The sequence below is a fragment of the Schistocerca nitens genome, chromosome 3 (assembly GCF_023898315.1).
Source record: "Schistocerca nitens isolate TAMUIC-IGC-003100 chromosome 3, iqSchNite1.1, whole genome shotgun sequence".
In the NCBI taxonomy this organism is placed as follows: domain Eukaryota; kingdom Metazoa; phylum Arthropoda; class Insecta; order Orthoptera; family Acrididae; genus Schistocerca; species Schistocerca nitens.
Genome location: NC_064616.1, coordinates 445,412,756 through 445,430,268, shown reverse-complemented (window position 1 = coordinate 445,430,268; position 17,513 = coordinate 445,412,756). Strand labels below are relative to the sequence as shown.

At 42.4% G+C, this 17,513-nt stretch overlaps 1 protein-coding gene and 1 long non-coding RNA gene across 4 annotated transcripts in view; one reads left to right on the top strand and one right to left on the bottom strand.

Moving 5' to 3' along the window:
- Positions 1–8,917, bottom strand: part of LOC126249623 (uncharacterized) — an 86,679-nt gene extending 77,762 nt beyond the window's left edge. Inside the window, exon 1 of the long non-coding RNA XR_007545632.1 lies at positions 8,684–8,917. This is a non-coding gene — a long non-coding RNA (uncharacterized LOC126249623). The remainder of the gene's footprint in view (positions 1–8,683) is intronic.
- Positions 8,918–9,065: 148 nt separating this feature from the next.
- Positions 9,066–17,513, top strand: part of LOC126248374 (transmembrane protein 39A) — a 194,664-nt gene continuing 186,216 nt past the window's right edge. For 2 of the 3 annotated variants that reach the window (XM_049949302.1, XM_049949303.1), the window contains exons 1-2: positions 9,066–9,359; positions 10,192–10,319. In XM_049949302.1, coding sequence (XP_049805259.1) covers positions 9,132–9,359; positions 10,192–10,319 — 356 coding nt within the window. In that variant the 5' untranslated portion in view covers positions 9,066–9,131. Of the gene's footprint in view, positions 9,360–9,928; positions 10,103–10,191; positions 10,320–17,513 lie in introns of those variants that run through there. The other variant, XM_049949304.1, reaches the window with a different exon arrangement.

Below are 17,513 nucleotides of genomic sequence, written 5' to 3'. Positions count from 1 at the left end.
ATTTGTTGGGTTTGAGCACTGGAATGATGGTGCTCTCTCACTATTGCAATGGGAAGATGCCACTGCACCAGCTCCGGTTGAAGATGATGAGGAGATGTCACTTATAGTCGGGAGAGAGGTGTTTTATCAGCTGACTTTGGATCCGATCTGGCCCAGGAGCTCTGTTGGGGCAATGTGCAAGGACACTGAGGAACTCCTGCTCTGTAAATGGAGCATTATAGGGGTCACTGTGACATTCAGTGAATGAGAGGGCTTTCCTTTCCATCCCCTGTTTGAGGGTGCGAAATGCTGGGTGATAATTCTCCTATGTGGATGCTCAAGTATAGTGCTCAGCAAAGTGCTCGGCAATTGCATTTGCATCTGTAGATAACACACCATCGATGTTAATGCCAGTGATACTTCTCGGAGTCTGGTACCAACAAACAGGTCTGATCTTTGTCCAGACTAGGGAAGGTGATGTATGGTACCCAATGGTTGAGACGTAACTCTCCCAACATACCTGTTTCCATCTTTTTATAAGCTGGCAAACGTGGGCATGGAGCCATTTAAAAGCTATTAGGGACTTTAGGGAAGGGTGCCACTTATATCACTGTAGAGCTGGCCAACCCTCTTTTATGGCCCCAGCAATTTCAGGCGACCACCAAGGTACTGACTTTCATCGGGAGCACCCTAAGGAACAAGGGCTCATGTTTTCTGCTGCAGAAATGATTGTTCTAGTGACCCGCTCAACTACCACATCGATGGTACCATGTGGGGGAGAGTCAACGGTGACAGCAGATGTTAAAGCTTCCCAGTCTGCCTTGATAAAGCCCATCTTGGTAGACAACTGGGGGAAAGGTGCTGGGGGAGTGACAGGAAGATGGGAAAGTGGTCACTACCACCCAAGTCATTGTAAGCCCTCCAGTGGACAGATGGGAGAAGTCCTGGACTGCAGAGGGATAAATCAATAGCCAAGTAAGTGCCATGAGCCACACTGAAATGTGTGGGGGCCCCAGTATTCAAGAGGCAGAGGTCGAGTTGACACAGGAAAGTTTTGGCATTTCTACCTCAACCAGTACACACAGTGCCACCCCACAATGGGTTATGGGCGTTAAAATCTCCTGAAAGTAGGAGAGGCTTAGGAAGTTGATGTATCAGTGCAGCCAATGTGTTCAGTGGTACTGCACCATCTGGAGGAAGATTTTCCTGCATCGTCCTTATCCTGACAGCCACAGCTTCAAGAGGGGTTTGAAGGGACACAGGTTCACTGCATACTGAGTTCAGGACATAGACACAAACTCGATCTGACACTATTATAGTCACTACGGTTCTTGTAATATCCCCTATAGCCATGGAGGGCAGAGGTCCGCGTTGCCGGGAACCATGTTTCCTGGGGGGCAATACAGAAAGCAGATGTAAAGCTTAACAGTTGCCGCAGCTCAGCCAGGTAATGGATAAAACCTCAGCAATTCCACTGGAGGATGACATTATCGTGAGGCTGGGAAGGCATGAAGCAGGTTACGCCTCAGAGTCACCTGCTGCCACTGATTGAGTATTTGTATCCATTCCTATTGTGGATGAGGCATCAGTGAGATCCAGGTCCTCAGGGGATGCTAAGATCTCCACCTCATCCTCAGGTGCAGATTTGGTGGGGAGTGGTGCTGTTGGGGCCACCAGAGAGGTCCTTTTTCTTAGCAGATTTCGTTTGCTTACCCTCTCACTTCTCTTTAGGGCCTTGCTGGGAGGACTTCTACGAAGTGGCTTCAGGCACAGAGGAAGACCGTGAAGCTCTTTGTCCAGCAGCTTTTGGCTCTTTTAGCCACTGACGAGTGTCTGCTGTGGCATTAGTGGAGACCTTGGGAGAGAGGGTCCCAAGGAACCCCTTCCGCATGAGAGGAGCTGGAGGAGGATGTTGCTTCTCCGGTTGGGGGAGGGAATCGATGTCCCCTGCGTTTGTGTGTGTGTGTGTGTGTGTGTGGGGGGGGGGGGGGGGCGCTTGCTCCTGAAGTAGGTACTTTGGGAGCAACGGAAGGAGATTTTCCCCCCTACCACCAAGGGGGTGTATGCATTCCAGAGGCCCGGAGGGCCCACTGTTCCTGGCACAGAGCGTGGTATGATTGGTACTTGTGATGGGAATGGTAATGTAGCTGCAGCATATGTGGACATCAACCAAACGGGGTGTAATCATTCAAATTTACGTTTAGTTTCTTGAAAAGTCAACCATATCAGTGTCTTGTACTCCATGATTTTCTGCTCCTTTTGGAGTACAGTGCAGTCTAGTGAGCAGTCTCCACAGTTGAAACAAGTAAGAGGAGGTGCAAATGGAGTATCTGGATGCAGTGGATGTCCGCAGTCTCGACATGTGGTGCTGGAAGTGCAGTGGGAATACATGTGCCCAAATTTCCAGCACTTAAAGCACCGCATAGGGGGAGGGACGTATGGTTTAACATCACAGTGGTAAACCATCACCTTGACCTTTTCAGGCAATGAATCACCCTCAAAGGCCAAGATCAAGGCACCGGTAGCAACCCTTTTGTCTTTGGGTCCCCTGTAAATGCACCAGATGAGATGAACACCCCACCATTCCAGACTGGTGCAGAGTTCTTCGTCAGACTGCAAGGGGAGGTCACGATGGAAAATAATTCTCTAGATCATGTTGAGACTTTTACGGAGAGTGATGGAAACAGGAGTAACTCAACAGATTGGGCTGCGGATGCTGTCTGAATCAAGACTGTTCCGCTTCTCATCTTGGACAGCCCTGTCACTTCCCCAAACTTATCCTCAAAATGCTCAACAAAAACTTGAGACTTTGTAGGCAGAAAGGAGTCCCCGTCGATTCTGCTACAGACTAAATACCGAAGTGAATATGGATATCTTCTTTCTGTAGTCCTACGTTCCTCCCAGGGTGTAGCAAGGGAGGGAAATGGTTTAGGGTCATATCTGTTAGCTTTATATTCGATCTTGCCCTTCTTAGAGATTGCTGGCGCCATACGGTCACCAGCAAGAGATGGCTTAGTCCGCTTCATTGCGCGTTATCTGCCCTGATGCCACCCACTCTGATCAGGGGCTCTCCCCATGGGCGCCACCCAGCCACAGCAAAGGCCACCTGACACTATTATAGTCACTACGGTTCTTGTAATATCCCCTATAGCCATGGAGGGCAGAGGTCCGCGTTGCTGGGAACCATGTTTCCTGAGGGGCAATACAGAAAGCAGATGTAAAGCTTAACAGTTGCCTGATGTCCTGCATGTGTCCTGATGCCCCAGGAGGACAGGCATCTACTCCTTGGCATATGTGGGGAGTTTACAGCCCAGGCATCAGCAGTGCGATCCCTATGTTGTCAGGGTGCTACCACCAAATGGGTACATGACGGCCCCACCACAACAGGCTGGCTACCGTGCTGGATATTGGGTGCAGAGAAATCCAATATTGTCATGGGGGCGAAAGAGTACAGGAGACAACGGAAGAAGGTGACATACCCCAGAGTGTGTCCTTACCCAAATAGTTGAATTGCAGGTGGAAATGAAAAGCCATGACAAAAGGTTCAGGAGATCGGATCTAAGGGCACTATGGATAACTCATTCACCATGTAAGGCGTCCTTCCCCATATGGCCCCCACTTCTGCAGAATTTGGAAAGTAACAGGTCAAACCATAAAATGAGACCTGAACTTACAGTGCCGAAAAGTGTGAGACTCCTTTTAGTCACCTCTTACGACAGGCAGGGATACCTCAGGCCTATTCTAACCCCCAGACCTGCAGGGGGCATGGGCCCTGGAGACCCCACTCGTGTAACGTAGCAAGGATGTGATGTCATAAGCCTAGAATTTCACAAGCTAAATCCACTTTTTTTATAGTTTCTGATGAGTAACACAATTCTTTATCTGAACTATCACCATCTCTTTCTTTGTAAATGACAAATACTGTACAATAACATGCTGGATACAATGACTTTCCTGGTATTGTAATGATAAAAGAGCTTTCATTTTTAGAATAATGATCTATCATTGTTTTCCTCAGACCTTTTGTTGCAGGCTTCTAATGTTTCTTACAAGAGCCCAAGCAAGACTAGCCAAAAAGGTGATGAAATTTCTTGAAGTATTTAATTTCATGGTACTTGCAGGTTGAGTTAATTTTTCTTCTTCACTGTAATTTTCAATTAAAGTAATGACTTTAGCAAACACTCCCTACACACTTTTATGGCAAGCTTCATTAATAAGAACACCGTTAGAACCCTGAGGGCCCTCTGTAGGAGGTGTAATGTGTGGGAGTACCGTCGCCAATGTGAGATCACACTGCCATTGTTGTAGCATATGATGCTGTTATATACGCTAGGTGCAACTGCTCATACTTCTTCTTAGCCGCTTGATAAGTTAGTTTGTCCAGAGTCTATTCTTGTGTTTTCTTCCGTAACTGGAAAACAGTGCAATCTGGTGAGCAGGGAGAATGGTGCTTTCCACAGTTGGCACAGATTTGGAGGGGGGGGGGGGAGGGGGAGGGGGAGGGGGAGAGGGGGAGGAGGAGGAGGAGGAGGAGGAGTGTTTGCATACAGCAGTTGTCCACAATCCCTACAGATGGAGCTACCATTGCAACCTGAAAGACATGTGCCTGAATTTTAGACCTTGAAGCACCTCATGAGTGGGAGGGAGGGGGTGGGAGAGACATACAGTTTCACATTGCATCGTTATACTATCATCTTGACCTTTTCAGGCAACAAATCACCTTCAAATGCCAAGATGAAGACCCCAGTAGCACCCATATAGTCCTTTGTCCCCCAAGGGACATATCTCTCCAAGTTGGAGTGCAGCTTATCATCAGATTGCAAGAAGAGGCCTCTGTGAAAAATGATGCCCTGAACCATATTTATTATGGCGAGTGACAGTCACCAGTATGTCACCCAGCTTGTTACAAGTGAGCAGCACCTGTGACTGGGAAGGGGATGCTGTTTTGATCAAAATTGACTCACTTTACATTTTAGAGATGGCTGTAAGTTCCCCAAACTTATCTTCTATGTTCTCCACAAAGAATATGAGCTTTGTAGCCTAGAAGGAATCCCTATCAGTCCTTGTGCAAACAAAGTATTGGAGGGGTGGGGAGGGGGGGGGTATTACACTGCTTGCTGCTTAGCCCTACATTCCTCCCGTGGTGTATGCAGGGAAGGGAACATTTTGGAGTCGTATCTCTCTGAATTAAATGTTGACTTTTTGTCCATAGAGACTACTAGGGCCATATGGACACCATTGGGAGATAACTTCATCCGCTTCGCTTGTGGCTCATCCACCATGGTACCACATACTCTGAACAGGGGCTCTCCCCATAGGTGCCACCCAGCCTCAGCAACGGCTACCTGGTCAGTAATCTGTTGCTCAGAGTCCCTGTGCCCAAGTCATGACGGGTACATACTGCTTGGCATACCTGGTGAGTTTTCAGCTCAGGCACTAACGTTCAATCCCTGCATGGACAGGAGACGGAGGGGGGAGGGAGGCTACCACAGTGCAGGTACTTGACAATGGCCCCCACAACAGGATGGCTACCGTGCTGGGTTTTGAGTGTACTACCTTATTAACAGGAAGGGTGCCAAGGCTGAAAGGCACAAAGGTGGAGCATACACAGCATTGGGTGACGTTCCCTGCACGATCCACACTTCTGGAGAATTTTGAAAATCGGTGGCAGGTCAAACCCAATAACCAATAATGTGGAGCATGTCTTTCTTTAATGAAAAGTTGTAGAAAATGATGGAAGTTGAAACTTGAGTTCCAAATCATAAACCAGGTCCAAGCAGGGCCTGCACCAAGAAAACCAACCAATGGAAAGGCAGAGGGAGAAAGGGATAGTGGAAGTATAAGCTTGCAGCACAGAAAGGTAGTAATGCTGCAAAGGCTGAGGCGCTGTGGTAGCCATGCACATACACACAAAAGATTTTAGAGCCCACTGCGGGGTTTCTTTAGTTGACAAATTAATGAACATTAAAGAAGTTGATATTAAGCTGAGTGATAGTAATCACACATCAACATCACCAAATTGCCATCATTCAAAATATACATATCCAGTTATTACTGCAGATGAAGAATCTAAGTTTTAAGGTTACATATTAAATTTAATAATATGAACTATGGACTGACAAACAAATATGATAGCTTGCATATGAATATGCAAAAGAGCTGATCTCAAGCATACAAAATAGTTGGGATGTAAATAAAATAGCTGGAACTGAGTAACTCAACTGTTTCATGAGCCAGTATCAACAGTTCATCTTATAAAAACCTAAAAACACTAGCTCATCAAGAACAACGGCTTTTAATAAAGCAACTGTTATGGAATTTGTTGAATGTTATGGCTGAGCTATTCATTCAAGTGATTTCATAGGAGACTGATTCACACCCTGGATGTTGTAGTTGGTTCTTTGCATGTTGAAATGAACTGCACAACTGAAAACAAAACTAGCAAAAGCAAAGATAACCTAACTGCAGTCCTAGGTCTACAACACAAAAAGCAATGATTTAGTTAGCACAAGCAAAGGACACTTAAAGACAAAGATATTTGGCTTTTTCCAAAGGCAGAACCAAAAAGTAAACCTGGTAAAGAAAAGATAGGAAATAATCAATATTAACTGATACCTTAACAAATACTGAGTTGGACACCATTAAAAGAATGGAAAAACTGAACAGTGGATTTCAAGAAAATCAAATATGAAAAAAACACACAAAAAATTTAAATGCAAGGATGGAAGAAAGTTATATTGGATCAAGCTTATGATAGTAAACAAAGTGAAGCTCTTTTGCAAGATAAGCCTGATTATTAAAATATGGACTTTAAATGATGATGATGATTTATTGTGGTGGTTGTCAGTTCAATCAGTGGTTTGATGCAGCTCTCCACTCTATTCTATCCTGTGCCAGCCTGTTCATCTCTGAATAACTACTGCAACCTGTCTCCACTTGAATCTACAATATATCTGATAAGACTTTGTTCTTTTCTGAAAACGCCACTGGTATGAAATCATTTACTACTTTCAGCTCGTTGTTGATGATTTAAGATATACAAATAAATGATTTTGTGACTGTGGAGTTTACAGAATGAGCAACAACATCCTATTTGTAAAAGAAAGAAGGCAAGTATTGCAAATTTACAGGCCTCTTACATTAATAAACCATATATTTAATTGATTATTAAATAAAACAACTGTTTTTATTAAGGTATGGAAAAGTACACCAACCCGTTCTGATAAGTGCCCAATGGTACAGGTACATTTCAACAACGGTATGCTTAACTGAAATGTAAAACTTGGCCTTTTTTTTTTATTAATGGGAAATGTGATACAAATTTACAAGTTGCCCAACATACCATAGAAGCTAATAATGCTAATTATAAAAATATGAAGTTTATTATTTGCTGAGAAAAAAATTATAATCTGAAATGTATTCACCCTTACCATTATATCTGAGGCTGAGATGATCACATCAATAATGTGATCAACCCAAGCCTGAACACTGTCGTCTTGTTAATTATAGCCAATGTATAAAATGGACTGAATGGGAAATGGTCCTTTTCTCTATTAAGTAGGCATATATTCTCTGGATATAGAAAGACTCAATCAGTAGAACTCCTGGGCAGATGGAAATGCTGTCTGATAACACATTATGTGCACTGAAACATTTCCCGATAAAAATGGTGGAGTAAGTGGATGGTCAGTTGTAAGAGTGCCTATAATGTTTGCCTCATTGTGGCACGTAAACTTATTACTTATCTAGTAAGATCCATGTGCTGCAACAGCAACTGTTACCCTGGTGACCAGTGAAACAAATGAGGAAAAATGCCATCACTGTCTAACGTAGCCGTGATACCCCTCGCCCTCTCTCCAATAGTCGTTATTCCTGTGGAGGTGACAGCTCTGTGGCACAGCGGCATCATTATGCTCAAAATATATTGAATGCGTTAAGTTTAGCCTGATCCACAGGATACAGGTCCTCAGAAAAAGTTCTGAGGGCATTCAAATTCGAATCATCAAATATACTACTGAGTTTATTCATTCATCTTTCTGTTTGCATCTTTGGAAGCTGCTAAGAAAAGATAGATGTGTGATATGAGTCTCACACAGACCTAGGAAAACAAAGTGATTCATGTGGAGCTCAAAATGTCTGGAGATGGTCCATATAACTGAAGTGGAACAGGTACCCGAAGACAGGCTGCAATTGACTTTTTTTGACTCAATAGCCAAACACCTCATTGGCACTGAGCTCGCCTTGAGTTTTTTAAAATCTTTTTATCGCTAATTGTATCGCCAATTGCAATCCATGCGGTTAAACTGTGATACCTTCTCTCCGAACTACAGAAGGTTCTGCTTCTGCGTTAAACAAACACGCCAAACAATAAAAACTGAGCATCTAATTTGTTTCATTCACTTACAAATAGAATCTGCTTAAGTAGTGAACAAGAATGATCAAGGATATACCACTGAATCCAAAATTTGCGTGTTAATATGGTACGATATTGTCCCCAACACACGTTGAGTACTAAAAGGTTGACATTTACGAGTGCTGATAAAAACAATTACTCACTGAATGGCTGAAGACTGATTCTTTCTATACTCAGAATATTTTTCTGTCCTTAACGGGGCCATTTTAAACACTGGAGGCAGTATTACACTATAATTCCTACCCCTTTTTCCTTCACAGATGACTAACATTTGAAAAGTTTGACACTTACCGATGTGTGAGATAACCGGAAGATTTATGTGTAACTGTAATATGCTAAATGCCCAACCTTCCTAGACAACATTACAAATCAGATATGCCTATACAGAGGAACGATAAAAAGAAGTACGACAATATACTGGATAACAATTTCAACAAATGTTTAACACAGTGCAGTTACTCTGTTATGACATAAATGATGCTTCGCAAAACTTTTACAAGATACTTTCTTTCCTTGTGATCTTTAAGTAAATCAATGGAACTGGTTTCTTCTGTCTTCTGTTTGTTTCTCTTTCAAACTGGCGATGTTCAAATGTCAATCGCCACTTGTATCAATTCATATGTTGGCAACATCCAGCTTACGTCAATTATTTTGTTTTATTTTGTTTCCTGGAGCAACGTGGATAGCTGGATAGTGGATACAATGTTGTTGTCAGAACTGAGAGTAACAAGTGTTTACAATGAGCTCCAGAAATAAAGGTTCTAGGGTAGAACGGGAGACATCATCATCATGTGTGTTTTTTACATTTGTGTTGTGTATAGCAGTACTGTGGAGTTTACGCCGCTGGTGGAACAACACGCCTCATTTCCATTCTACTGCTGTCAGTCGAAGGAGAAAATTTACCCGGGATCCAGCAGATGGAAGGCGCCCACCACCTCTTCCCGTTGCAATAAGGGATCGATTGCAGGTGAACCTGGATTTTGCGTGATTAAATGGAAGATACATGAAGGAAATGTGCATGTGAATCTTAATTTGCAAGTGAGTGTTGACAGTGTTGTAAATTAACGGCTCCTCAGTAAGTGCCATTAACGCCTGATTTCAGCACGAACTGCATTGATTGATGCAGGGCTGGAGCAGCTGGTTAAGGTTGTAAACTCGCCACGTGACGTTTTCGCGCTAAGATAAAGGCGGCAAATTTAAACATCGTAAACACGTAGACTCTTTTGCGACTTTAACTGGTTACATTTACTTTGCACTGTACTATTAACACACAGAAATTGTTCGTAGAACATACACATTGGTGAGGGAAAGAAGATAAAAAAATGCTCATGAGATTTTTAAAGTGACGTAATAATGTTCATTACGTCTCGTACTCTCATTGAAGAGTTTTAATCGTTCCAAGTCGATTGGAATAATATGCTGACTATTTTCCTAAACGTAAATCGTAATGCCTAGCTTTATGATTTGAGGAATTGTTATGTCAAGCTTAAATATGCGTAGGTTGCAGATGTTGGTACACCTGCTACAAGTGTTCGAAATATCTGTCGATACATATCTTGGCATCTAAAGAGTAATAACACTGCGTACAATTTGGAGTCATCGACGGTAGCTGGTTGTTTTTATTATTTAATCGGCGCCTGTGAAACGAATGCAGGATTAATGAATATATTAATAGATATCGGTTTAAACCTGACGAAGAAGATACGGGAGGTAGTTTCTTTACATTTGTGAATACGGTATGCTTTGTTGATGATCTCGCGTAATATTTACTCACAGATAATTGTTTGTCGTGTTTACAGAAGGGAGGAAAATCGGATTATTTCCTTGTGATGCCAGGTAGCAGGCGAAATGTAACAAGACCGTCTTCTGGGCGACCGCCAGCTCTGCCGTTAGGCCTTCCGTCCTGCGATGACGTGCAGAAATCTAGGTAAGTCTGCATCATTATTATGTGATAGAACTTTACTGTAGACAAAATTACTGCGGTACACCTTTTACGTGCATAAAATTTGAATAAAACATAGCTTTAAGAAAATGTTACTACCATAATATTTGCTGGGAGAATCCGGCCTCTTGATCACAAATTATGTACGTATTAAGAAAAACGGGGTAACTGCTTGTACTTCATGGCCTATTTTTGTTAAATTATGGGTTTAAGATTTAAATACGATTCATGGCCGCCTTTCCATTTCTCTGTCATGCAATGATTGTAGTGACTTTCAAGTTTTAGTTTGCTGCAAAGCTTTTGAGATACTATTCAGTTATCAATTAATGTAGTGTGCAAGGAATGTTATGCGTGAAGGAGATTTTAACCCAGTAGTGAATGTGGCTGCTGCTGCTGCTGCTGCTGCTGCTGCTGATGATAACGATGACGAAGAGTTCAATGCTTTATAACTGTGATTGGTGTATGTATGTTGCATCAGTCAGTCTCCACTGTTGCACGAAGGGAGACAGAGCTATTAACAGTTCTCTGGACTTGCAGTAGGAGACAGCTAGGTACTTATCTTGGTCTGGAGAACCTAATCTAAATTTTGGATTGTTTAACTCCATACAAAAGTGTTTGTGGTTCCTCAAAGAAAAACCTATGTTGGTTTTCCATCTTTCCTAATTCTGTCTTTTGTTATTATAGCTGCAGCCCATCATCCATGGTTCGCAGGATTTCATGTGAAAAAAGGATAAGCTGAATTTTGCAAGAGGGATGCTTTTTAAATCTGTTCTGATCTGTAGACAGATTCTTTCTTGCCTCAAGTAAATATGTTCAGTCTCAAAATATGCTCAAGAATTCTGCAGTAAACTGATGTTAAGAATATATACATCATCGATGTTTGTGACTTGAAAAGGCATCTGGAATTGATTTGAAACTGAGGTGCTATTCCAATAAACTTGAAGAGCCTCTGCAACGCTGTCAGAGTTAAGGAGAAATACCTATATACATTAACAATATTGGTCTGTAATATTGTGTGTCCATTCTTTTACCCTTCCACATAAAGGGGTCAGCTGCACTTTCCAGTTGTGTGGGACTTTGTGCTGAACGAGAGATTTGTGACAAATGCAAGTAAGGTGCCCGTTGCCGAAGATTACTCTGTGTAAAACCAAATTGGGATTCTATCAAGACCAGGTGACTTATTTGTTTCCAACTTTTTCAGTTGCTTCTCAATGCCAGGGATACCTATTTCTATGTTCTCCATACAGGAGTCTGTGCGACAGTAACATGATGGTATGCCTGTATGATCCTCCTGTGCAAGTGATTCTTTACACATGAAATTTGAAACTTCCGCTTTCCTTTTCTTCTATTGCCGCACCAGAATGATCGAGTGTCTGGGTAGAATCCTTTGACCCACTTTGTGATTTTACATAGGGCCAGAATTTTCTTATGTTTTTCAGCAAGATAATTCACTAATGAATGACGGTGCAAGATTTGGACTGCTTTGTGCATCAGTCTTCTTATGGATACACAATTTTCTGCTGACTTTTTCTGTTGACATTGCAGTGTCCTTTGTTGATCCAGGAGTTCAATAGTCTCCTCTTCATCAGCATTTTCTTAATTTTGTTATTAAAACACAGTGAGTTCTCTCCATCCTTAATACACTAAATTGGCACATACTTCACCAGAGCAGGATTCACAATCATTTTATACTTGGCTCTTAATTTCTCCATGTCCATCATATGTGACCTAAGTGATGTCCATTCATTGTCTCACTTGCGTCTTAACAACAGCTTATCCTCTCTTTCCAGCATAAAAACTCTCCTTGTCTTTTTGATGGATTTATGACTATCGTTGTTGAGACACCATGATAACTAATCCCTGTTTCTATACTGACACTGTTGATCAAGTCAGGCCTTTTTGTAGCTATGATGTCTAAAATATTTCCATTGCGCGTGGTTTGTCAAAGTAGCCGCTCAACACAGTTTTTGCAAAATGTGTTCTGAACTACTTGACAAGACTGACTGTCTGTACCACCTGCATTGAATTCATGGATGTGCTAGTCTATATTCGGTAGGTTAAAATCACCTCCAGCTAATACTGCATGATCAGTGCTACTGATCGTAGACTTTGTGAATGGTTCTATTACTGTTACAGTGGAAATTTGTAAAAACATCCATTGATTATCTTGATTTGACTGTGGCTGTAACTCGCATCTACATAACTTTACAGTTGGACTCAATATCTATGCATATAGACACAATATTCTTGTCAGTTCCTATGAACACCTTCTCTCCTATGGCGTAGAACCTGTCTTTATGGTATATGGCTCCTAACCAAAGGACTTTGATCAATTGTGGGAATGATACTGCAAATTTTGAGCTCGGCTTGTACTCTGCAAGTGAAATGAGCAGTCTTCACCACTTTCTCCAGCCACCCATAAGAACTGTGGATGGTCTCAGAACCCAAGTCACAGGCACCATTGGTGTCAGCACGAGCCACAAATTAAATGACTGCACCATCCCTAGTGGCAAGTTGTGCTGGCAGCATCACACATTGAAGTACCTGTGCCATGAGATATGTGGATAGTTCCATTGGCATATGACCTTTCACAACTGAGTGATCGCAGTCTAGCACTTACCAGTTGTATAGGGAAGACATTGGAATCTAGAAACCAGAAAACTTCTCAGCTGCCTTTATTGTGGTTTCTGTGGGTACCACTTTACACTTGACAGTCTAATATTGCTCGATGCAGTGATACAAGAGTCTTTTTGCCTAGACAGCATGAGATAGAATTACTTTTTTAAATTGAAAGAGTGCATGGCACTACAGGAAATGATGATATGTCAAGGGAAGGAATTATAATTATACCGGGTACCAGGCTATGTGGGAATATGAGAAAGTGAGCAAACTGACATGGCAGTGATGGATGCATATAAGGAAAGTGATTTACCGTCCTGTGCTGACCCCTTGAGTGCTATTGCCTGATTGAGGAGGAGAGTTAGGTCAGTGGGAGGCTGTGCAGATGAAGATAAAAGGCACAACTTATGGCTGGTGAATCCTACAGTTTTGCATGTTGAATATTGTTTCAGCCAAACAGATGAAAGAAGTGGCTTTAACACAACTGAGAATTGGGTACATAGGTACCCCTTCCAGCCACAGGACCCACCAGTAGGCTGTGCTTGTGGTGTAACAGTATTGTTTGCACCACATTATTCTTGATTACATTTTATATTCTGAGAAGAGCTAAAAATTGTCTTCATAATTGTTTGCTCACTGTCTTAAAGAACAGCGAACCAAGTGTAGGGAGTTTTACAGTTTTTGTGCTGTCCAGACTCCTGCCCAAATCATTGGCTAATTTTGAATGTAGTCTTTCCCCTTTAGACTGTTAAAATATTATATATTGCGATTACAATTTCGACACATGGTCATTGTCAAGCATACTGAAATCAATGAGTCTCTAAATTATTTACAAATTAATTATAAAATTAACAAGCAATGAAAAATGCATCTCAGAGTGGCGGCTTCTCTCTCTTTTATCTGAATCATAGTTTTATGGTTTTGACTGTGTCCATTTATCTTTTGATACATCAAGATGAAGATGAGATGGGAGATATGATACTGTGTGAGGAATTTGACGGAGTCAAGACGAGGCCCCAAAGAGTAGACAACATTCCGTCAGCACTACTGATAGCCTTCCATCTGTTGACCAAGGTGTTTGAGACAGGCAAAATACCCTCAGACTTCAAGAAGAATATGATAATTCCAATTACATAGAAAGCAGGTGCTGACTGTGTGAAATTACCAGACTATCAGTTTAATAAATCATGGTTGCAAAATACTAATACAAATTCTTTACATAAGAATGGAAAAACTGGTAGAAGCTGACCTTGGGGAAGATTAATTTGGATTCCGGGGGAATGTAGGAACATGCGAGTCAATACTGACCCTACGACTTCTCATGAAAAGTAGGTTACAGGAAGGTCCACCTATGTTTATAGCATTTGCAGACTTGGAGAAGGCTTTTGACAGTGTTGTCTGTAATACTTTATTTCTAATTTTAAAGGTGGCAGGAGTAAAATACAGGGAGTGGAAGGCTATTTACGATTAGTTCAGAAATTAGACGACAGTTGTAAGAATTGAGGGGCATGAATGGCAGGCAGTGATTGAGAAGGGAGTGAGGCAGGGTTATAACCTGTCCCTGATGTTAGTCAATCTGTATATTGAGCAAGCAGTAAAGGAAACAAAAGAAAAAAATGGGAGTAGAAATTAAAGTCCAGGGAGAAGAAGCAAAAACTTTGAGGTTTGCTAATGACATTGTAATTCTGTCAGGGACAGCAAAGGAATTGGAAGAGCAATTGAACGGAATGGACAGTCTCTTGGAAAGAGGATATAAGATGGACATCAGCAAAAGCAAAACCAGGATAGTGAAATGTAGTCTTAATTAAAGAAGGTGATGCTGAGGGAATTAGATGCGGAAATGAGACATCTGAAGTAGTAGAAGAGTTTTTCAGTGTGGGCAGCAAAATAACTGATGATGGTTGAAGTAGAGAGGATGGCAAGAAAAGCATTTCTGAAGAAAGATTTAAGTCTCGGGAAGTCTTTTCTGAAAGTATGTGGATGGAGTGTAGTCGTGTAGGGAAGTGAAATGTGGACAATAAACAGTTTAGACAAGAAAAGAGTAGAAGCTTTTGAAATATGGTGCTACAAAAGAATGTTGAAGAATAGATGGGTACATCACATAACTAATGAGGAGCTACTGAATAGAATTGGAGAGAAAAGATTTGTGGCTCAACCTGATGATAAGAAGGGATCGGTTGGTAGGACACTCTGAGACATCAAAAGATCACCTATTTAGTGCTGGAGGGAACTGTGAGGGGTAAAAATCATAAAGGGAGACCAAGAGATGAATACAGTAAACAGATTCAGAAGGATGTACATTGCAGTTGTTACTCAGAGATGAAGAGGCTTGCATAGGATAGGGAAGCATGGAGAGCTGCATCAAACCAATCTTTGGGCTGAAGACCACAACAAGAACAACATATATAATTACACTGAACCTCAGCTTTTTGTTTAAGTATTTTTAATTTCCACATACAGAACTAATAACCAACATTGACTTGTCAACTCATTCAGATTGGCTGTTCAGCTAGTGGTCCGCATCTTTCAGACACGATATTTTGATGCTGTAACTTGATGTCTTCATCAGGTGGTTCCCGAGACTGGCTGCCTGGATTCCATATTTATGACTGGGTGGTGCCTGAATTTCCGCCTGCTGTTCACTTCTCTGGACTGGGTGTTACCTCTTTGGACTGTGTCTGTAAGGCGCACCCCACAAGGCACACTCCCTGCAATCTCACGCTGCTGTTTGAGTTCCATTTTATGTCTGTTATCGATACATCAACATCTTGTGGTGCAGATCACCCTCCGGTGTTCCATATTAGGTCTGCTCTTGTGAGGTGTGATCCCTAAGGAGTCAGGTTGTTGTTGTTCTGTATCTTGTCCATGACTGCTGTGGCCCTTTCCCACAGCAGTGACAGTCACATGTTGCTCTGTATGTGGTCTGATCCTGTCACTTACACCTGCAGTTATCTGAGGTTCATTACTGGAGCTGGGAACTTCTTTCTGGTGTTTCCGTTGCAGTTCAAATGCCAGATTCTTGTTTTCAGTTGATTCATTCATGACACTATCCCAGGATCTGGGGTTTTGGGCCAGGATACTCTTTTTCTCATAATCTGTGGTGTGTTCCTGGACCAGGCAGTGTTCTGCTATTGTTGATTTTGTGGATTACCCTAACCTATTGTCTCTTTGGTGTTCCTTATATATTATGTCAACTGTTCTGGTGGTTTGACTGATATAAGACATGCTGCATTCACAAGCTACGTGGTAAATGCCGGGTTTTCTTAAACCCAAATAATCTGTGGAAGAGCCTTGGTTTTTTTGGGTGAGTGGAAAACACTTTTGATTTCGTATTTCTTCAGGATTCTGCTGATCTCTGCAGAGATAGGACCTGCATATGGTAGAAAAGCTAACTTCCTGGTCTCTTCTTCTTGTTTCTCTCCCAGTGTATCAGGTCATCTGGTGGGATGTAATGCTATTTAGATGTCCCTGGTTGAATATCCGTTGTCAGTGAATTCTCGTGGAAGATGTTCTAATTCCATTGTCGAGCTGTCAGTTGGAAACTGTCTTGGCTCGGTGTACAACTATTCTAAGCACCCCAATCTTCCATGCTGGGTTATTTCAGCTCTCAGGCTGTAGATATAAGTGTGTGTGTGTGTGTGTGTGTGTGTGTGTGTGTGTGTGTGTGTGTGTGGCGTGCGCGATACACACTGTGGCCGAAGGCACCATCTATCTTCTTCTTCACCAGCAGATCCAGGAATGGAAGTTGACCATGTTTCTCTAGCTCCATAGCTCCACGGTGAACTTTGTGTTGGATGTGAATGTATCATCCACATTCCCTTACCAGGGCAATACTGGCATGCCGCTGGGTCCTGGTAGCCACCGGTCATGTGACATGGTGTTTAATTTTGGCGAATACAGCAACCATGTCGTCTTCTCTGCATCTGAGGAGGAAGTTGAGTGAGCTTACCAACCTCTGTGCTGTTAATTGATCTTCAGGTATATTTCCTCCCTGTAGAGTCTTTTGATGTAATCCTCAGACTTACCTGGCGATTCATTTTCAACTCGTTGAGATCGGGTGTTCTGCTGGTCTCCCGCATCTTCCCAACACAAAGACTGGCCGACTGGGTCCCATATTATTTATGCATGGGAGGTTTCTGAAGTTCTATCTGCCATCTGCTGTCGATCTGGTGTTTCTGTTCGGGCCTCACTGCTCCTGATGTTCCCTATTCTGTCCGTGTCCGCTGCGGCTGCCTCCTGCAGTGACACACCTGTGCATTGCACTCCTTGCAGTCTCGCACTGCTGCTGGAGTTACATATTTCATTTGTTGGCACTGCAGCACTCTTTTGCTGTGGAGACTGTCATCCAATGTTCTGTATCAGGTCTGCTCCAGTGAGGTGTGCGATCACTGAAGTCTCAGGTTGTCGATGTTGTTACATATCTCCTCTGCGCACACTGTGACCATCTCCTGCGGCATTGGCCGTTACCTGGTGCTCTGTATATGGTGTGATCCTGTCAGTTACACCTACCATTGTCAAAGTTCATACTTGAGCTGGAGTCTTATTTTCCAGAGTTACCAT